General features: G+C 49.8%; 2 protein-coding genes across 5 annotated transcripts; both read right to left on the bottom strand.

Moving 5' to 3' along the window:
• Nucleotides 1-378: 378 nt before the first annotated feature.
• On the bottom strand, nt 379-4,367 carry MCEMP1 (mast cell expressed membrane protein 1). Of its 3 annotated transcripts, none has more exons than XM_061422333.1 (7): nt 4,129-4,362; nt 3,749-3,883; nt 3,055-3,183; nt 2,840-2,890; nt 2,614-2,760; nt 2,236-2,304; nt 379-2,112 (listed from the first exon to the last, which is right to left on the bottom strand). In XM_061422333.1, the coding sequence occupies exons 1-7, from the start codon at nt 4,244-4,246 to the stop codon at nt 2,096-2,098; spliced, it is 666 nt and encodes a 221-aa protein (XP_061278317.1). In that variant the 5' UTR covers nt 4,247-4,362; the 3' UTR covers nt 379-2,095. The 3 variants fall into 3 exon arrangements, with proteins under 3 accessions (XP_061278317.1, XP_061278318.1, XP_061278319.1); XM_061422334.1 differs by having other exon boundaries at nt 3,749-3,838; nt 4,129-4,283; XM_061422335.1 differs by lacking the exon at nt 3,055-3,183 and having other exon boundaries at nt 4,129-4,367.
• Nucleotides 4,368-11,328: 6,961 nt separating this feature from the next.
• RETN (resistin) lies at nt 11,329-12,865 on the bottom strand. Of its 2 annotated transcripts, XM_061422325.1 has the most exons (4): nt 12,578-12,832; nt 12,287-12,414; nt 11,858-11,935; nt 11,329-11,579 (listed from the first exon to the last, which is right to left on the bottom strand). In XM_061422325.1, the coding sequence occupies exons 2-4, from the start codon at nt 12,402-12,404 to the stop codon at nt 11,446-11,448; spliced, it is 330 nt and encodes a 109-aa protein (XP_061278309.1). In that variant the 5' UTR covers nt 12,405-12,414; nt 12,578-12,832; the 3' UTR covers nt 11,329-11,445. The 2 variants fall into 2 exon arrangements, with proteins under 2 accessions (XP_061278309.1, XP_061278310.1); XM_061422326.1 differs by lacking the exon at nt 11,858-11,935 and having other exon boundaries at nt 12,578-12,865.
• Between the last annotated feature and the right edge of the window lie 881 nt (nt 12,866-13,746).

Here is a 13,746-nt window from a genome sequence, read left to right as displayed (position 1 = left end):
CAGGTACACGGGCAGGGGCCTCGCTGGCCTTGGTTGGCCCACAATCAAGGGGACAGGGGCATGGGTCATCCCCTGCTCAGAGTGCACGTCTGATGGTAAACATGGGTCTCTGTGTCAGGCACATGTGCGTCTGCTCATCTTGGGTCACACATACGCTCACCTTCCGGACAAACATGTCCATGTGCATGCCCATGGGCACAAGTTCTCTGAGGGGACGTGCGCTCCTGAATACATGCTTTATGGACAGATAACATACCGGAGCACAGTACCGTACTCAGGGGCTCATATATCCGTGAGGCCATGCACACTTAGGGAGACATTAATGTCAATATCTTGATTCTCTGTGCACCGATGTCTAACAGAAGCACGAAGACTACGTTTGGAGGAGAAAAGAAAGAGGAGTTTTATTTTTTTGCCCGGCAAAGAGGGAACGCAGCTGCCTGGAGCCTCAAGACCATTCCCCAGCCTCCAACACCATCCCCCGCCCTGGGGAATCAGGAGAACTCTAATAGGTGGGGCTTCAAGTCCGGGGGTGCGGGTTGGTGGCAAGGATCAAAATGGTGAAGGTCTTGCGTTTTTCTTCTTCCTGCATTATTTCAAAACAGTCAGAGCTAGTGTCAGGTGGCTCAGAAGGTAAAGAATCCGCCTGCAATGCGGGAGACCTGGGTTCAATCTCTGGGTTGGGAAGGTTCCCCTGGAGGAGGGCACGTTAACCCACTCCAGTATTCTTGCCTGGAGAATCCTCATGGACAGAGGAGCCTAGAGGGCTACGGTCCATGGGGTCGCAAAGAGTCGGACATGACTGAGCGACTAAGTACACAGTGTCAGGCAACCCAATAATTGGGTCCATTGCTCTCCGGGTTATTGACCCGCGACCTGCTTTCTGAAATGCAGAATGCTGCAAGCGGTGATTTGCTACACGGGAGTGTAAAACAACAGGAACAGGATGTAATTCACAGAGTGTTAGGTGCTGGGTGTAATTCACAGATTCAGAGAGTGTTAGAGGTTAGCCTTGTGAAGGACAGAGTTACAGACACTACAGATTAGTAACATTTAAAATAAAACTAGGATTAATTAACTCTTTCAGGCCCGTTTATGCTACTTTTCTAGTCTGTTCATTTTTCCCTACATTTTCCTTGTTATCAGAAGAAAACCTTCATTTCTGTTTTGGTCCAAGAGCATTGCACCTCTCAGTCCACAAACATTTAGGGGCGCAGGGATTCAGTCACCCCTGGGTACAGGTTCATGGACACACAGGGATCCACTGGGTGCATTGGTTCTCACACCCCCTCCTGCCCCCAGGGCTCCTGGCATCAGGCCCACGTGTTCCCCACATGACCTTTCCCATTCTCCAAGTCTGCACACTTATGCACCCTCCCCCACCAGGTCCCAAAGCCCCCCCAGCCGTACCAAACAGACGGGAAAGCCATGTGGTCTCCCTTTGGGCTTTATCATGGTGAATCACAAAACGTGAGTGCAGAAACAAATGGACACATGCAGGGACTGCTCTGAACCCTCGGCGGCGCAATCAGGCACACTCGTGTTGACACGCACCTGTTCACGCCGGCATAGCGTGACAGGACACTCATCCACAATTACAGTGATACCTTCCCATGCACCCCACCCCCTCACACCTGCATCACACAACATTCAGCAGGACACATGCGTGTGTTTACGCTGACGGTGAAATGGGTGCCTGCGACACGTGCCACCGACACCCACACCTAGAGTGACATGCCTTTGTGGTCCCCACAGCCGCACACAGTGACACGAATTACACTCACGCCATGCCACAGCCCACACGTGTGTGCCTGTGAACAGTGACCCGGAAGCACACCACACTCACCATCAACATTCACCTATAACACCTTCCTGTGCGACACATTGAAATACCCACCCTCCTTGAAGAGCTTACGCTGACACACGCACGCACATGCACACATGCAATTCCACAACACTCATTCGCAAGACATGTGATTTTCTACATGTGGGATGAAGGGCAGCTTCAGACCAGCGTGGGTCCCCATGTTCCTTCTTCATGGAAGAAGTGCTGTCTTTCCTCCACGGTGCAGCCAGGGCTGTGAGATTTTCTCACTCACTGAGGTGTGGGACCTGCAGAGTAGGGGCGGGGGTGAAGGATGGAGACCAGAGATCAGACAGATCCCATTCTTGGAAAAGAACCTGGAGCCAAATTCGGTGGACCCCCCTCATTTGCTGCCCCTGGCCCCAGCTTACTTGGTTTTGACATCTTCAGTGTATTGAGGATTTCCTGTAATGTTTTCTTGACTTCATCTATATTTAGGACTGGAGTGGTGGAGAGACAGGAAAAAGCTGAGATGGGACACTCTTAGCTTTATTGGAAGCCTTTTCCCTGCCCGACCCCCAACCCGAAAAAGATGCCACACAATCCCAAAGTACTTGGAGTTCCCAGCAGCATATACATACTCCCTGAGTGACTCGGGGTGTGTTTGTGGGGGGGTGACATCCATCACCCCTCCAAACCTTGTGCTCAGGGAGGGCAGGACCCCTGCTGTCCCCTCCCCAGATTCCCCAGCACCCAACCCAGTACTGGGCACGGAGGTATATTTGCCCCAGGGCGGTCTGCCAGGGCACCTGTGGCCAGCTGCGTCCGTTTCGGGTTCCCTTCCTGGATTCTCGTCATGACTGTGTCAATGCTTTTCTTGGCTGCCATGACACTCTGTTTCACGTTGCCCCACTGAGTCTTCTGCTCTTCCTGGTACTCTTGCACCGAAGTGGAGACTAAGGGTGTGGATTGGAGTTGTCAGAGTCACCTTCACTCCCCCTACTCCCCCAACCCCGACCCAACTCTTCCCCTCACCGTTCCAGAGCTCCTCTTTCAAGACCACCAGCTCCCTGGACATCTCGGAATCTGTTCAGGATGTGTGGGGCAGGGGGCAAGAAAACCTTAGAAAAACTTTAGAATCACCCGAGTCCTGCAGTCGGGAGCAGCACTGGCCCTCCCCAGCTTCTGGGGACCCCTCCACACTGCCCCCAGCCCCTTCCTCCACCAACTGAAAGAAACACCCCACTCACTCTTCACCAGGACCACAGCTAAGAGGACCATGCAGGACAGAGTCAAGAAGGTGTTCAGACTCATCATGGCTTTAGGCAACCAGTGGTGTCCCTGGGCAGTGTCCAAGGGTGGCCTGGGCTCGGCTGGCACTGGGAGAGAGGTAGGACAGCTCATCTCCAGGGCCCAACACCGCTGCTCAGCCCATCGGCACTGACTCTACCACCACAGACAGCTCTTCACCTGCACCTACTGTTCTCAATACCATCAGCAGCTGTGCCATCGAACACCCTGCCACTAGCATGCACCCCAGCCGGCAGCACTAGCAGTTGTCCCTAGCACTGTCCCCATGATGCCCTCTTATGATCCCATCACCAGCATCAATACTTGTCCTTGCCAGCACTGTCCCTGTCAACAGGTCATCAGGACCTCATCAATACTTTCATCAGCTCTGTCTAGATGATCCCGTCCCAATCCACCAGCATCACTGACACCCAGACCTTCACCAACACCTCCACCAACACAGTCACATCATCCTCTTCATCATCACCTACACAGCTACCCCCCCACCACTATCACACAAAGCCTCGACACCACCACACCCCCACACCATTGACCCTGACCTTCACACACTGTCCTTTGTCCCTGCAGTGCCCTCCCTCAGATCTCTCCCAGGGCTGTGTGATAGGGGTTGGGGGGCAGGGGGCGGCTGCTTACCCTTATTCTTGGGTGGTGAATGACTGCCTTTTGGCCGGTTCTGGTTTTTGAAGGTAAAAGTGATGTTCTCATAGTTAGGGTCATCTGCAGCTGTGGGCAAGTCATTTAGAGGCTTGAGGAAACCTGCCCGGAGATCTGGGGCAGGGGTGAGTATGGGAGAGGGAGCTCAGACATCTTGGTTTACTGAATCCTCCACACAACAGATTTCTCGGGGCAAAGATAAGGAGTAGGGAACTCTGATCTTCATCTTAGTGCGTGTGAGCCTTTGGGTTACACACACACACACATTTTTTGGGGGGAGGGAGGAGCCCTCCAACCTTCACTTTCAGCTCCTCACTCCTCCCATCCCAACCTCTCCCCTCTCGCCCGAGATGCCTAACCTTCTTTATTGCCTGAGGATCCCCGTCTCTTGTCTTTGAAGGCTACCGGCTGCATCTTGACCTGGTTTATGTATATTTCCTCAGTCTCTATGGTCCCCGGCAGCAAAGTTGTCTTCATACAGCCCCACCCACAGGAAAGTGTCTGGGGAGATGAGGAAATCTCTGCGTTGAGGTAGAGGAGAGGAAGGAAAATGTAGGCTTCCTGCTTTCAGGGATCCAGGAACCCCCCACCCTTGGGGCATCCTCACCCCAACCCCGGCTCAACAGGAGTCTTAGGCATCCACCTGCCGATGCAGGAGACACAGGTTGGATCCCTGATCCGGGAAGATCTGGCAGTTAAGCCCCTGCACCACAACTATTGAGCCTGTGCTCTAGAGCCCAGGAGCCACAACTACTGGAGCCCACAAGAGAAGCGGCCGCTATGAGAAGCTCTCCCACCGCAACTGGAGAGCAGCCGCCACTCACCAATCAGAGAACATGCACAGCAACAAAGACCCAGTGCAGCCAAAAAGAACATGTTTTAAAAAGAAGATCTTGTTTTAAAAAAAGAACAGTCACAGCTTAAAAAAAAAAAAAAAAAAAAAAGAGTCTTAGGAGACCAGAGATCTCAGGAGGGACAAGAAGAGATTCACACAGACCCAGAAACAAGATGGTCAGCAATTTGTGGTAGAGGTGTTAACTAACGCCCTGTTGGTAGATCAGATGACAAAGATTCTGCCTGCAATGCAGGAGACCTGAGTTCCATGGGGATCGTCATATTGCAATCGAAAAATGTATCAAGTCAACATATCGTACACCGTAAACTTACACAAAGTCATGGGTCAATTATATTCAATAAAAATAATTTTGAAAATAGGATAGTCAGGAACTTTACAGGAAGCTCTCCGTGTGTGTGTATGTGTGTCCACCTGGATGAACCTCGTCCTCCCATCTCTTGCTCTCATGGGAGATACTATGGCACCCCACCTTTGGGGGCAAGATCCCTAGGTCCCCACACCTACCTTCCCTCTGCCCTAGTCCCCCCCCTTAGCTCCACCCAGAGAAGTTCTACTTCTCCAAGGCCCTTTGGAGAAGAATGGATATGAGGCAATAGGGCTAACCACTGGAAATCCACTCCCACATCTGGGACTGAGGCCAGATGTCACCTTGACCTAACCCAGAAGCAGTTCCCCTTCCACCTGGAGACCCCCGGCAAAGGAACACTCAGAAACACATTCACACTCATCCACACATCAGCTCACCTACCCAGACCCACACACACACTTGCACACTCACACTTCTGAATACCCCCAATTGCACATCTGTACGTGTGTACATATGGCGTGGTCATTTGCATGCTTATATATATTCATGTGTGCACACTGTCTCCACTCTGTCTAGGTATCTTTAAAGCTTTCCTTGTGTCTATCTGACCTTGAAAACTGGGGATTAAAATGAGGCTAAGTATACAAGGAATTTTCTCTTTCAGTCTAGAGCACTTGCCTTCTGTTAGAAGTAAATATGATGTGAAACACATGTGGGTTTTTGGCAGATATTTTTTCCTCCTTTTTTTTTTTTTTTTGGCTGCACTGACCTAGATCTTAGTTCCTGACCGGGGATAAAAACCCATGCTCCCTGCATTGGGAGCACAGAGTCTTAACCATTGGACCACCAGGGAAGTCCCCAGCAGGGTTCTTAAAAATTGAAATGTAGTTGACTTATAATATTATGTTAGCTCCAGGTGTATGGCATAGTGGTTCAATATTTTTGTAGATTATACTCCATTTAAAGTTATTACAAAATAATGGGTATATTTCCGTGTACTGTAAAATATATCCTTGTTGCTAATCTACTATATACATATTAGTTTGTATCTCTTAATCTCTTGCCCTTATATTGCCCTTCTTCTCTCGCCTCTCTCCACCGGTAACCACTAGTTTGTCCTGTCCGTGAATCTGTATCCATTTGGTTACGTACATTCCTTTAAAAATTGTTTTTAGATTCCACACACAAGTGATAACATACACTAACATGACATACAACTATTTGTATCTCTATCTGAGTTACTTCACTAAGCATGTGCCTGTGTACCTGCTCAGGTGCTTCAGCCATGTCCTATTCTTTGTGTCCCTATGGATTGTAGCACACCAAGCTCCTCTATCCACGGGATTCTCCAGGCAAGAATACTGGAGAGGGTTGCCATGCCTTCTTCCAGGGGATCTTCCTGATCCAGGGATCAAACCCATGTCTCCTGCACTGTGGGTGGATACTTTACCCACTGAGCCACCTGGGAATCCCACACTAAGCATAATACCCTCTGAGTCCATCCATGTTGCTGCAAATGGCAGAACTTTATCCTTTTTGATGGCTGAGTAATATTCCATTGTGTGTGTGTGTGTGTGTGTGTGTGTGTGTGTAGATACCTGAATACTTCCAGTTGCACGTCTGCTCATGTGTACATATGGCATGTCCAAAAGTCATCTCCCAGCTGTTGATCAGGGGGCAAGAGCTTTAAGGGGAATTTTAGGAGTGTATAGGTGGAGGGAGGGGGCTGTGTACAGAAACAGTACCTCAGCTCTGACAATCATCCTGAAGTTGCTTATGCAGTGGTCTGATCAGTGTCATCTTGATTGTTTTAAGTGCACTTAATCTTCAGTTCCAGGGTTGGATTGTTCCCATTTCCTTGAGGCCAGTTCTTGAAATTGTGTAAGATGTGGCAGCTTATGTCATGGCTACAGTCTGGTCATCATGTAGTTAGTTTCCCCCACCTGGGGGGTTTGGTATCCGCGAAACAGCTCCAAGCATATGACACAGTATTATCTATAGCCCTTGAGGAGGGACTAAATGTCCTTGACTTAGTTTAATGGTTTATTATTATTTTATTCTGTTTGATCATTTTTCTTTGTTTCTGCACTTTTAAATTTTCTTTGATTAAATTTATTCTTGGATAAAATTTTTCTGTAGACAAGAGACAAGCAGAGGACATGGGGGGAGGTGGCGTCTGTCCTGGGAAGGCCCATAGGGTCCCACTCTGTTACACTCCCTTTGGAAAAAATTAGATTAAAACTTTCTATGTGTGAGAAGTGAGTATGTTTTAGGTTTAAAATATGTGATTAAATTTTAAGTAACTTTGGGCTTCCCAGGTGGCACTTGTGGTAAAGAACCTGCTTGCTAACATAGGAGATGTAAGACACACGTGTTCAACCCCTGGGTCAGGAAGATCCCCTGGAGAAGGGCATGACAACCCATTTCAGTACTCTTGCCTGGAGAATCCATGGACAGAGGAGCGTGGCAGGCTACAGTCCACAGGGTCACAAAGAGTAGGACACAATTGAAGTGACTTAGCATGCATGCAAGTTTGGAATTACCCCCAAGAACTGGCTGGTGAGGACAATGTTCTCTTTCCTGAAGTATTACCAATCTTGGGACTTCCTCACAGTCAAGTGATTAAGACTCTGACCTTCCACTGCAGGGGCTGTAGTAGATCCCTAGTTGGTGAACTAAAATCCCACATGCCACACAGTGCAGTATAAATAAACAAATAAATTACTGCCGGTCTTGTCTGCTCAAGGAAGATCAGTTTAACAATAATTACATGCCAGCTCTTCTATCTCCTCTTACAAAGAAGTCAGTCGTTGAGAGACGTGGCCTCACCTCCACTGATGATACAATAGCTGAAAAAAGATGGACCAATGGGGAACTGACTCTGCTCTGATGGACAGGCATAGGGGGCGGGTCTGCAGCATTGCACATTTCCCTGACTAAAATGAGGCCAAAACCAGGGTACAGCCCTCTGGACTTGGAGAAAAAGGTAGCCCCAGAACTGAAGACCCACAAGCAACGGTGTCATGGTGGCCTAAGAGGACTCCATGGGGTTGGCTGACCCGATGCTTTCATGGGGCAACAGTCTGAATTTTCTTTAAATAATGATCTAGGTCCAGCCAATCAAAGACCAAGATGTAGCGCAGAGCGGGTGGGCAAAGGAGCCAGACTCAACCAATGAAACCCAGGCCTGGGGCTTTTGTTGGGTTAACCAGGTGAAGGGGCATTCTCTCTTTCCCACTTCTGTCAGACTGCCGGGATATAAGCCTGGAGCTACGGCAGGGAAGAACTTGCCTAAAAGTGAGGTCAACAGTAAGGAAAGCAGACATGACAAGGAGTCGAGTCCCGGAGACATTGTCTGAAACCCTGGATTCAGTCATTCCTGAGTCTGTTGTTCTGAACCTGAGCCTCTCATTTAGGTAATCCAGAAAATGTCCTTTCATTTTAGCTCGAGATATATATATATATATAAAAATGAGACAAAAACTTTTAGATAAACTCTATTAAAAATAATTATATTTTAATAGAATATTATTATCTGTTATTATAATCTAAAATAATCTCTTAGGATTGGAATAACTTAAATTTCTAGAGTTGTACTAAACTAAATAATAAAAGTTTGTTAAATAGCTAGGTCATTTCTAAATAAAATAAGATTTTAAAACATTAATTACTAAACATTAACCTCCTCTTACGAAGTTTTTCTTACAGAAAAACTGAAGAGATTTTAAACTATTAATAAATATATAATGTATAATATATTTATGGTATATAAATATATATTTATATATCATAAATATATATTATGATATGATATAATAAATATAGGAGACGGCAATGGCAACCCATCCCAGTACTCTTGCCTGGCAAATCCCATAGACAGAGGAGCCTGGTGGGCTGCAGTCCATGGGGTCCCTAGGAGTCGGACATGACTGAGCGACTTCACTTTCACTTTTCACTTTCATGCACTGGAGAAGGAAATGGCAACCCACTCCAGTGTTCTTGCCTGGAGAATCCCAGGGACAGTAGAGCCTGGTGGGCTGCCATCTATGGGGTCACACAGAGTCAGACACAACTGAAGTGACTTAGCAGTAGCAGCAGATTGAGGTGGGGTCTGGGGGGCTGGCAACCAACAATCTTGGCTACTATAGGGGGCTGTTGTTCAGTCACTCAGTCGTGGCCGACTCTGCAACCCCAGGGACTGCAGCATGCCAGGCTTCCCTGTCCTTCCCTATCTCCGGGAGTTTGCTTAAACTCATATCCACTGAGTCCATGATGCCATCCAATAATCTCATCCTCTTTCGCCCCCTTCTCCTCCTGCCCTCAATCTTTCCTGGCATCAGGGTCTTTTCTAATGAGTTAGTTCTTCACATCAGGAGGCCAAAGGATTGGAGCTTCAGCTTCAGCATCAGTCCTTCCAATGAATATTCAGGGTTGATTTCCTTTAGGATTGATTGGTTTGAGATCCTTGCTGTCCAAGGGACTCTCAAGAATATTCTCCAGGTAACTAGCTAGTGGGGCTGAGTCTCTATTCTTCCACTTGCTAGCCCCATTCCGTTTTTGGCGTCCCATCTTCAAGTCTGGCTGTTATTTTGTCCTGGATTGGCTCCAGAACACCTATTGGTGCCGCCAAATGGAGTAAAATCTTAAAAAAAAGAATATTCTCCAGCACCAAAGTTCAACTCTCACAGGGGGCTCTGCAGTTAGCAAATGAGGAAAGAGACTTTTGAAGTCTACACTCTGGGACAGGAGGAAGACTGTGTTGGAACTGAGAGCTCAAAAGAGGCCCTTCTTGGGGTCCAGATACAAGGGGACAATTGTAGGTCTTAAAGACAGAGGCATTCACATGAGAGTCTGGGGACAGTGAGGGGCAGGATGGGCAAGGAACTATGCTTGCCCTCTCTGGTCCTTAACACATTTCTGACTCTGTGATCCCACTCCAACCCCAAGGCCAAAGTGTTTTAAGGGGGAGGACCTGGGAGGGGAATCCCTGGATTGGCATGTAGTGGATTCCATGGGCACCAGGAGTGTTCGTGATCTCAGTTCTCGATCATTGCAACCAGTGGGGGCGGGGTGGTGTACCACCATGGGGGGTGGTTGTCAGTGGGAAGAGTCTAAATCATCCTGAAAACCAGAAACCCACCCTGTCACCCATTCTTCAGCCTCTGGAGTGTGCTGCTGGGGACTGTGCTATTTAAGTCTGGGGTCCCTCTTAAACCTGGGCACCAAGTGTTCTGAAGTCTCTGTCTGCATCTCTCAGGGACTGGATTTTAAGACTCCTGGGTTAGGGTTCTCAGGAAACTGGACCTTGAATCACCTGGATTTGTGCCCCCAGTGGTGCTGAGTATTTCTCTTCTGGGGCATTGACTCCAGACTGAGACCAACGTCATCCAGGCTGGGATGGGGACTTGATGTTGAGAGCACGAGAGTCCATCCAAGGCACACAAGAGTTCCTGTGTCCCTAGTTCCCTCCCCACAGTTGGCATGTGTGTGTCTATAGGGCGTGGCGTCCTTGTGTGACCGTGGTAACTGGGTTGTGTATTTTGTGTGCACAAGGCATGTGTCACTGTGTATATAGGTGTAGCATGTGTACCTAGGTGGTGTATTCACCTGTGTGTCTGGTTATTTATTCAACGGACATTTCCTGAACACCTTCAATGTGCCATTCTCTCTTCTAAGCAGGATATACCAAAGAGCCAACAAGTCCCCTACCCGTGTTGTCACATTTGAATGTTCATGAGGAATAGGAACGAATGTCCCTGTTGCAGGTGGGGAGTGAGGGATGGAGCTCAGGTCTCTGGGTACAGCGATGAATAGGGATGCACCCTGACCCTGAGGCTGCTCATGACTTGAGGCTCTGGAGCATATGTGGGGTAGGGGTTGGTGGGGGTGGGGTGGTTCCTGTCCTGTCCAGACCCAGATCCCCAAAGAGGCATCATTGTGGGGGGAGAATAACCCAGCAACTTCCCAGGAGGCCTAGGACCCTCGTGTGGCCGTCAAGGTGGCCTCAAAGGTAACACTACGGGACTTCCCTGACGGTCCAGTGGTTAAGACTCCCCAGCTTCCACTGCAAAAGGCACGGGTTCCATAACTGGTCAGTCAGGGAACTAAGATCCCACATGCCGTGCAGAGAGGCCCCCCACAAAAATAGTCTAACACTGTCTTCTCCTTTGACGAAGACCATGAGCCTTGAGTGTGGATGTCATTAAAGGAAGTTAGGGCCCCATTTTCAAAAATAGAAGTTGCGGACAACAAGGGAGGAGGGCGGAATGGGGAGAAGAAAAGTTGCGGTTGCTCCCCCACCCTCTCCGGTGCTGATGCACCTTGCTCTTTTTGGAGACGCCAGCTCAGTCACCCACACCCCACAGAAGACACAGCTCAGGGCCCGGGCCCTCCCCATCATCTCAAAGAGGTTTATTTCCAGCCGGGGCCTGGCCCGGCCCCTCAGAGATATGACCCGCCCCCAAATGCCTGGCCACGCCCCCCAGGCCTGCACCGCGCAAGCGCAGTCTTAGGCTACTGGATCTGCAGGCGGCAGCAGCGAGCTCCAGTCCAGTCCATGCCAGCGCACTGGCAGTGGCACGTGGTCTCAGCACGTACGTCCCACGAGCCACAGGCGGAGCCACACGTGCAGCCAGTGACAGCGAAGCCTGCGAGGGGGAGCAAGGAGGAGAGAGCTTGGACCCCGAACCAGAAGCTTTGAGTTTGCGCTTCCAGGGGGCTGGCAGCGTGGGTGGCAGGGATGCTGGGGGCCTGGACACCAGTGTTCCTGAGGAAATGGGGCCTGGGAGTTGGGGGAAGGGACAAGGCCGGGAGTGCAGACCAGGATATTAAGGAATTAGAGGCTGGGACTCCTAAACACAGTGGAGGGGGATATGGGGTGCTGAGAATAGAGCCGGGAGACTGGACAACGGAGTTCTGTACCTACCTGAAGGGCAGGTGACCAGGGACCCCCTAGAGGTGACACTCCGGCAGTCCAGGCCAGTGATCCTTACTGCCCCAGGAACTGCGGGAAGGGGTGATGCAAAGTAACTGTGAGACCAAGCTGCCCCAACCCCCTTCTCATGCTGCCTAGGCCCTGGTGGTTTGGAGATGGGCAGAGGGTCAAGAAAACGCCCCTGGGGAAGGCCCAGTAGGTGGGGAACTCCCCACCTCCAAGGATTCTGTCCTGAGTGGGCGTTTTTGAGGGAGGAGGGTTTTGAGCTGTAGTTAGAGGTGGAAACCAGTGGAGATTGGCGTTGGGTTGGGTTTGGGGTTGAGATTTGGTTGGGGTTGGGGCTGGCCTGATGTTCGCTCCATGTCCGGAATCAGAGAGGCCCCTGAGGGCCTGGCTGAGGTTGGATGGGAGGGTTCTCACCTAGGGAGGTGGTGACCTCCTGGATCTTCTCACTGATGGCTTTATCTATGGGGCACAGCGACTGGCCACACACCAGCAGCCCCAGGACTGGGATGAAGAGGAAGGAGAGAGCCTTCATCCTGCAGGTGCTGCAAGAAAAAAAAACAAGAAACCCCCAGCTGGGTCTACCCCTCCCCATCCTGGGGAAGCTCAGACCCACAGAGCATGTGGAATTGGGAGCTGTGGGTCCCAACTGAGGATGGGGCTGGAGACCCAGCTTTGCCCCTACAGGCAGGAGCAGCTGTCACTTACCCTCTCTGTGGACTCAGCAGGCCAAATTTTGAACACTAATTCTGCGCCCCTGCCTCCGCTCCCTCTTTAAGGCTGCCGGCTGTACAGCTTCCTGTCTTGGCTAAGACCCTTGGCATCCTGGGCCTCCCTTTCCACATCCGGGGCTAAGAGGAAGCCCCCGGGGTAGAGTCCAGGGACCTAGTAATGCCACAGACTCCGCCTTCCAGAGCCTTCCCTGCCCTCATCTAGGCTGGGGGCTGGTCTGGAAGATAGTACCTGGTGGAATAACCATAGTCAGAAGAGCAGAGAGAGAAACCAGCTTATGTGGAGCGGTGGGAGGGCACACACACGTGACCAGAGCCATGTCCTTGTGTAAGAACTGCATGCTGGGCTTCCCTGGTGGTCCAATAGTTAAGGATCTGCCTTGCAATGCAGGAGACACCAGATCGATCGCTGGTCCTGGAAGATCCCACATGCCTCAAAGCAACTCTGCCCGTGTGCCACAACCCCAGAACTCACATTCTGCAAATACTGAGCCCTCGAACTTAGAGCCTGTGCTCCGCAACGAGAAGCCACTCTAATGAGAAGCCCAAGCACTGCAACTAGAAAGTAACTCCCACCTCACTGCAACTAGAGAAAGTCCAAGTGCAGCAATGAAGACCCAGCCCAGCCAATAGACAAATAAATCTTTAAAAAAAAAGAACTACATGCCATGTTCATTCCCAAATGCCTATCACAATAGAAAATAAAACCATGATTTATTTCTTCAAAGGAATAATGGACAACTGAAGTTGTCAAACTATGGCCCATGGGCTAGATCTAGCCCACCATCTTTCTTTTTCTTTTTGGCTACACCATGCATCATGTATGGCATAGTTCCCCAACCAGGGATGGAATACCGGTACCCTCTGCAGTGGAAGCTCGGACTCTTAATCACTGGACCACCAGGGAGCTTTGCCCACCATCTATTTTTGTACAACCCATGAGCTAAGAATGGTTTTTACATTGTTTTGGTTTGTTTTTGTTTCCAACATGGATTTTTTAAATACTGTGGTAAAACACACATAACATAAAATGTACCATTTTCAAGTGTACGGTTCATCGGCACTAAGATGGAGCAACCACCGAGGCAGACACGGGACTGTTGTGGCCAAAAGCAAAAGGATGCCAGCAGCCACGAGAAGCTGGAA

Source organism: Bos javanicus, chromosome 7 (genome assembly GCF_032452875.1).
Source record: "Bos javanicus breed banteng chromosome 7, ARS-OSU_banteng_1.0, whole genome shotgun sequence".
Taxonomy (NCBI): domain Eukaryota; kingdom Metazoa; phylum Chordata; class Mammalia; order Artiodactyla; family Bovidae; genus Bos; species Bos javanicus.
Note: the sequence above shows the minus strand (reverse complement) of the source record. Positions and strands in the feature narration are given on the sequence as shown.

What these genes read in the sequence shown, in the direction of transcription:
- RETN (XM_061422325.1), bottom strand. Translation starts at nt 12,404, where the DNA reads ATGAAGGCTCTCTCCTTCCTCTTCATCCCAGTCCTGGGGCTGCTGGTG. An exon ending in GGAGGTCACCACCTCCCTAG is followed by an intron (nt 11,936 to 12,286) that starts GTGAGAACCCTC and finishes CCCTTCCCGCAG; the next exon opens with TTCCTGGGGCAGTAAGGATC. An exon ending in CCTGGTCACCTGCCCTTCAG is followed by an intron (nt 11,580 to 11,857) that starts GTAGGTACAGAA and finishes TCCCCCTCGCAG; the next exon opens with GCTTCGCTGTCACTGGCTGC.
- MCEMP1 (XM_061422333.1), bottom strand. Translation starts at nt 4,246, where the DNA reads ATGAAGACAACTTTGCTGCCGGGGACCATAGAGACTGAGGAAATATAC. An exon ending in ATCCTCAGGCAATAAAGAAG is followed by an intron (nt 3,884 to 4,128) that starts GTTAGGCATCTC and finishes CCCCTGCCCCAG; the next exon opens with ATCTCCGGGCAGGTTTCCTC. An exon ending in GAAAGAGGAGCTCTGGAACG is followed by an intron (nt 2,761 to 2,839) that starts GTGAGGGGAAGA and finishes CCACACCCTTAG; the next exon opens with TCTCCACTTCGGTGCAAGAG.